The 7,275-nt window shown below is 32.9% G+C and overlaps 1 protein-coding gene across 1 annotated transcript; it reads right to left on the bottom strand.

The window, feature by feature from the left end:
* Window positions 1-1,791: 1,791 nt before the first annotated feature.
* On the bottom strand, window positions 1,792-3,840 carry LOC18055171 (13 kDa ribonucleoprotein-associated protein). Its single transcript, XM_006450883.2, has 5 exons — window positions 3,752-3,840; window positions 3,518-3,638; window positions 3,289-3,392; window positions 2,217-2,348; window positions 1,792-2,111 (listed from the first exon to the last, which is right to left on the bottom strand). Exons 1-5 carry the CDS (start codon window positions 3,752-3,754, stop codon window positions 2,085-2,087), a joined length of 387 nt encoding a protein of 128 aa, XP_006450946.1. The 5' UTR covers window positions 3,755-3,840; the 3' UTR covers window positions 1,792-2,084.
* Between the last annotated feature and the right edge of the window lie 3,435 nt (window positions 3,841-7,275).

Below are 7,275 nucleotides of genomic sequence, written 5' to 3' on the forward strand. Positions count from 1 at the left end.
TCCTAATTCGTTAGTAGCTAAGGTTTTACAAGCAATATACTATAAGCAAACTGATTTCCTTCATGCCAAGGCTGGTTGCAACCCCTCATTCATTTGGAGGAGCATATTGTGGGGTAGACAAATCTTACACAAAGGGGTTAGATGGAGGTTGGAAACAGAGAAAAAGTGTAGATCTTCAAAGATAATTGGATTCCTAAACCAATGAGCTTTAAACCAGTCTTTCCATCAACTCTTCATAAGGAAGCTCAAGTTGCCGAAGTGATTGGTCCGGAAAACCAATGGAATGAAGGTCTAATCCGTCAGCATTTCTCAAGAGAAGATGCAGAGGCAATGCTTAAAATTCCACTGCCAAAGGAAGATAAGGATGATGAAGTGCTATGGCACTTTGACAGGAAAGGGCTTTATTATGTGAAAATTAGCTATCAAATAGCCCTTCAACTAAAGTTTTATAATTCCCCAAGCTATTCCAATAATGTATCCAATGCTGGAATGATCTGTGGACCTTAAATCTACCTGAGAAAATCAAAATCTTCTTGTGGAGAGCAGTGAGGAATCTGTTGCCAACAATAGAGAACCTTTAGAAAAAGAAGATCTTGCCAACCTTAGTGTGCCAAATTTGTAAACGAGATGTATAAACTGTTACACATGCACTATTACAGTGCAAAGGCCCTCAAAAAATGTGGAGGCAAATTTCCTTTACAGTAGAATTTCAAGATATCACACATCAGGATATCTTAGGCATGATACAGGAGTTAGGGAAGAATTTGTCAAGAACTCAAATGGAGTTATTGGTGGCGTATTGGTGGGTGGCTTGGACTGAAAGGAATAAAATGATCTTTGAAGGCAAGAAACTGAATCCTTTAGTGGCGGTATCCAAAACTGAGGTAGTGGTGGAAGCTTTCAAGAGGGTTAAAGAGCCTGGAGCCTGGGAAAACATCTGTTGTTTCAAAGCCAAATGAGCTTAAGAAGCAGTGGGATCCTCCCCCTAGCGGCATTTATAAGCTTAATGTCGATGCAACCAAACAAGCTGAAGCTCAGATAGCTAGACTGGGAGTTGTAATGAGAGATTCCAATAGTAGAGTAGTGATGACAGTTGCTTTTAGAGGAGAGGTAAGATTCTCAAAAGCTGAAGCAATGGAATGGGGTATACAGGCTGCAATACAAGCAAAAATGCACTCTGTAATTGTGGAGACAGATTGCCTAGAAGTGGCTAACTTAGTCAACAACTTCACAGGTGAAAACTCTAAATTTGTAATTAGGCCGACCTTTTTTTTTGTTGTGTTTAGTTAACTAATTCAGGTACTCACCTGGGTGCTATTTATTTTGCCTCTCTTTCCTTTCCCTCTCCTGCTTGACTTCTCGCTTGTGCTTGGTGACCTTTCATGTCAACTCTTTTTCATACTGTGTGAACGCTAACGCAATCGCATCATTCACTTCCGCGACAGACAACAATCAAGCCATAGTGATATTCAATTAAAACGTTAATGTGGCAAAGTGTTTGTAGACATACAAGTATTTGACTAACCACCGCCCTGATGATCTGATGATTACCAACAACTTGAAAAAGAAAATTAACCTCAACAGTCAACATAGACGAGATGAAGGTGATGCTCAAACAAGCAGCTTCCAACTGCAAATTACACAGACTACTATGAACCAACTTGATAACACTGTAACTTACCACTACAATGTCATATGTTGAGGAAAGCTCTTGGAACAAGTCCTCTAATGACAAAAAACCAAAATGGTTTCTCAATTTCACGGGGCACAGTCTGCAAAGTATACAAGAGATTTGCTCAAGTTCATTTAATCCATTCAACGGTAATCTTTACGACAATATCTAACCAGAGAACAGAGCACATTAAACACAGTTATAACCATTGTTTGTAGCATCATTCATTCATTGCAGGTTCTTGTAAATATGATTCCAAAAGCTTTCCCATAATGCATGACAAGAAAACATAAAAGACAAAAATACAAAGATTAATAATAGAAGATTTCCAAGCGGCACAACTACACCATCAGTCAAAGCCTCTAACCACCATCAAAGAGGCCCATCACACCGAATATGAATCCCATTATATTCATATCAAGAGCTTCTCAATGGCATCCTGCATTTTGACAACAGAAAGCAAAAGTCAGAATGCAAGATAAAACAAAAAATATAAGTGGCTAACAATAATAACTCTTGATAACACCAAATTAAAATAGAGTACCTTCAGCTGTTGAATTTGAGTCTTCAACTGACTCGCCTCATTTGAGGTCACAGAGCAAGCAATGACAGGTCTTGTGACCCCACATGCCCTGCCAAGAGCCTGCTTTGAAGGGACAAAAACATAGGGAACATTCTGCAAAATTCAAATGAGAAGTTCATTTAGTTTTATGCTCATGGTAAATCCAAACACATGAAAAGCAAATGTGAAAGTCAATTATAAGACTCTTTCTAATCTAGAAAGTGTTCCAAAAGAATCATGGAATTTAGCTAATTCTTGTTTATTTCAAAAGAATCATCCCCTGAAAATCTTTTCCAACAAGAAAACATTATATTGAACAAATACCAATATAACTCCTACAATTACTTTATCGTATTAGTTTGTACACTAATTTCCACAGAACGGAATAGGTATTGTGTATTTGTGTAGCTGATAATATAATAATCCAGCAAGCAATAGACAGAAATATTGTCAAACCTTTTCGCATGAACAAAATATAACTTGCCTTACTGTATATGGTAATTCTTTCTCCATTGGATTATAAACAGTAGATATAATAGCCCTTTTGAAACAAAGTAACCATTTCCAACTTTTCAAAATAATCCATAGATGTTTTCGAAGGCAAAACTTCAGTTTACTGATCTAAAATTCAAATGTCTGCTTTTTTTTGTTGGGGGGTGGGGGGGTGGAGGGGGGATGACCCTTAAGCCCAACATAACTTGTGCTTTTAGTGATGCCACTTACTGAAATTAAGCATTGATTTAAGAGACAGGCTGCACTCAAAGAAGTGTTCAAGCACACCAACTAAGACATGACTATTATAACCTTCAACTTGCACAATTTACTTTACAGAGATTGGGATCTCCCTAGAAAGATCCTAGTCATGCAAACAAGAAATATCTAGCTGATCATATACAAATCATAAATGTAAAAAGCAATAAAGACGCTGTATAGAGTAATTTTCACCACACACAAAAAAAGAAGAAGTTCAAAACCTTCTTTTAACACTTTCACAATAACTTCTGAACACAAAACATAAAATCCAAATAAATTAAAAAGCAAGCAGTCAAAGTACCTTGTCCTCTGCAAGCAGTGGAAGATGAAGAAGAATCTCCAGAGGCTCGGTATCAGCAGCCATCACAATAAACTCGGAGATACCTCTGTTAAGAGTCTTAGTAGCTGAAATAGCAACAATCAACCAAAAACGACACCGTATTATACAACCAGACATAAATACTTCCGTACGAGTGACAAAAAGAATAATTAAAGAGAGAGAGAGAGAGAGAGAGAGAAAGCAAGGAAACCTTCATTGGCGCCCTTTTTGAGCTGCTTGTAATTGGCAGCTTGCTGAACGAGATCCAGTATCGTGATTGTGAGATTAGAATCTGCTAGCGGGTAAGCTTTAGGGTTCACTGCTTCTCCTGTCTGCAAATGCAAATAAAAACACAACAATCAGTAAACGAAATCACTTCACAGATCGTATTAGAAATGAATTAATTGAACAATTACAGACGGGCTGTGCCTGAGAGGGACAGTACCATTTTCGTGGTGGCGGGGACGGAGGCTAGGGTTTTTGTGGCAGCTAATGAAGCGTACAAAAGTCCCAGGGTTTAAGCGAAAGAAGAGGCGCTCGAAACATCGAAAGAGACTATTTATACAGAGAGGGTCAAGCTCAACCAAACGTGAAAAATCCAATACGCAGCGTTTTGTCGCCTCCAAAAACATTATTTCAGATTATTTAGGCTTATAACTAGTTATTATTATACATATTTTTGTGCTAATGCTATATCTTTTTTTAGAGAGGGTGTTGCCTAGTTGTTAATCTGAGAGGCCTTAATTTTAAGTATTTTCTTGACAATTATATGGTCTAAAATCTTAATTTTACTTTGGGAATATACTTTGTCATAAATAAATTTTGCACATATAATGTGCAAGCTAGTAATTAGCTAATTTTCGAAATTAAATAAAATTTTGAGCTCCAAATTAGACCAAACGGATTTTAATTGGTTTGAGTTTCTCAATGATTTTGATTCAATTGATATATATTAGGGATGGCAATGGGGAGGGGAGGGGAGGGGACCAATCTTCCCGTATCTATTCCCGATATTTTGCGTATGTCCATGTCCCCTCCCCATCCCCGTCAGAATTACTTGAGAGAATCTTCATCTCCTCCCCGAATAATAACAGGGGATCCCCGAGAGTCCCCGATCCCCAAATAACTAATACATTTTTTTTATTTTCAATTTTGAGTTAATCATATTAAAATAAAAAATTCAAATAAAAGTAAAGTTCAAAATATATATTACATTAATATCCACGACAAAAGTCACATACATTAAATTAGTAAGTAACGCAATATGTAAGGGATACAAACTTCTTTTACAAACTATCATGAATAAATTAATAGTCTAATACAAAATTGTTACAAATAAAATCGAATTTAGATTCAAAATTAACTTTTTCAATGGTAGCGTGGGCACTTTATAAATGTGGACTATTCCCTTTACAGCACAATAGTTAAGTCGAAGCAAATCAAGAGCAAATATTAGATTAGATTATATATTAAAATTGTGATTCGCTGTGGGCAATTATAATATCTACAAATAAATAAAAAATAGATTTAAGTTTAAAATATTTACTGAATATTAAAATTAAAACAAAATTTTTGGGCTAATAGAATTTATCCGGTCTTTTTAATGTCCTAAATAAAAATTTAGGATTTTAATTAGTTAATTAGGCCTAAAAGTTTAATAATATAAATATTTTGATATTGTTATTTTTACCCATATTTATAATTTTATAATTTATTTACTAGTAATTTTAAAAAATAAAAATAAAATTAAAATTTAAAATGGGGAAATGGGTAGGGAATGGAGATTCCATCTCATCCTCGTCCCCTCCCCGAATAAGAAATTGGGTAAAATATTTTCTCCGTCCCTTCCTCGAATAAGAAATTAGGTATGAAATTATCCTCATATCCTCTCCGAATGGAGAAAATTCCCGAGGGTACCCGTCCCCGTGGAGATTTTTGCCATCCCTAATATATATTGAAGGATTCATTATTATTATTTAACTTGGTTAATTGTTGGGACAATTGGACCAACCTAATCCGTGGCAAACCCCTATCGCCTTGGGGCACAAGCATCTAAATTGGGCTTTTTGATGGGTTTAGCCGTTTATAGATGCATTGATGCAAGCTCTTAATAAAATGAATTTTGATTACACTGATTGCATTCCCTAATTAGAGAAGCGGACTCAATTTTAATTATATACTGTGTATAACGTATTATATTTAAATTTCTAAGAAATACATACATACATACATACATACATACATGCATACATACATACACACACACACATATATATATATATAAATACCTCCCTTTAAGGCTTGTCACTGAAAATCGAATCATGAGAAAAGTAGTAAGTAAAAATTAATTTAGAGTTCGCCTGCCTCAAGTAGTATGAATTATCAACAACTTATTAGTTGAGTTGATTGACATATCATCCAGTTATTTTTAAAATAAAATGTTCGAATCCCTCTCAATTGTGAGAGTAAAATAAAGAGAATTATACTCTCTAATGTTGACAATTTAACTCACAAATTTTCTATTGCTCATCTGATTCTAGATTTAAAATTAAAAAAAAATAATAATAACACAAAATCATAAATTTTCTAAGGGTGAAATTATTTAAACCCACTAAACTATTCACTAAATTTATTTACTAAGTAAATGTACCTTAAAATTTAAAAATTTTAAATTTTACTCAACAGACTCACATAAATACTCAATACACCCTTAATAATCTCAATTTATATAAAAATAATATTTTTACTAATTAAACCCATTAAATTCATTTATAATTACTAATTGATTTAGGTCTTATGAACGCATGAGGATACAAATTTGTGAATTTATTTTTGTTTCATTCACCTCACAACTCATTTTACTTTGCTTGTATGCATGCACATGTAGATTGAAAAATAAAAGAAAAAAGTTAGCAGTACACTAAAACATATGCAAATGAACGAATTAACATGCATGCTTCTTTTCTAAGAGCCACATGATGATATGCAACTGACTGAGATTTGCTCAAAACATACCAAAAAGGGGACATTTAAAAAGTAAACAAAAATGAAAAAGAATAAATATAAAATATTTCAAAAGTTTCTAGCATTAGTCATTTATCTCTCCTCGTAATGGCATGCTCTTGTTAACCTAGTGTCATATGTATTAAAAATAATAATAATAATAAATGAAACAACCTACTGCATAACTTAATTTCTTCAACTTTTGATGTAATAGATGTAACTGAATTACTCTTACCATTTCATATTAAGTGAACAATCTTTTTGGCTAAATAATACTAATGGTTATTATTATTTTACTACTTTAAAAATTGTCAAATATCAAATTACTATAATAAATATTGTCTCCTATCATTTTTCTACTATCTCTTTATAAAAATATCATTTTACTTCTTTTCCGCTACAACCGTTAGTTGACTAACAAAATACTAATTTTACCCTTCATGATTCAAAAAAATAATAAGATAAATTTGTAATCCATATATCATAATTCCAACAAAAAGAATTATGTTGGTATTGTATATCCATTTTAATAAATATATTACAAATTTATTTTGTAAATAAGTTTCAAGTATTTTTTTTAATCATGAAGGGTGAAATTAGTATTTTGTTAGTCAACTAATTGGTCAACTAACGGTTATAACGGAAAAGTAGTAAAATAATATGTTTCTAAAGATGTAATAAAAAAATGATAGGAGACAATATTTGCTGTAATAATTTGATATTTGATAATTTTTAAAGTAGTGAAATGATAAAATCTATAGTACTAACTCAAAAGGAGATAGGTCATGACAGCCATAGGTTTGTATTAATTATGATTAATGGTGTTATATCTAAAAGAAAGGTACACCCAAAATTAATTATCTGGTTCAATTTTTTTCAAAATTTCAAACTATGTTTCAATAAATTAATAAAAAATAAAAAATATTAATTTAGGATTTAAAAAAAATATAATATTTAATGTAAAGA

This window comes from Citrus clementina, unplaced genomic scaffold (assembly GCF_000493195.1).
Source record: "Citrus clementina cultivar Clemenules unplaced genomic scaffold, Citrus_clementina_v1.0 scaffold_1, whole genome shotgun sequence".
Lineage (NCBI taxonomy): Eukaryota > Viridiplantae > Streptophyta > Magnoliopsida > Sapindales > Rutaceae > Citrus > Citrus x clementina.

What these genes read in the sequence shown, in the direction of transcription:
- LOC18055171 (XM_006450883.2), bottom strand. An exon ending in CACTGCTTGCAGAGGACAAG is followed by an intron (nt 2,349 to 3,288) that starts GTACTTTGACTG and finishes TGAATTTTGCAG; the next exon opens with AATGTTCCCTATGTTTTTGT. An exon ending in CTCAAATTCAACAGCTGAAG is followed by an intron (nt 2,112 to 2,216) that starts GTACTCTATTTT and finishes GTCAAAATGCAG; the next exon opens with GATGCCATTGAGAAGCTCTT.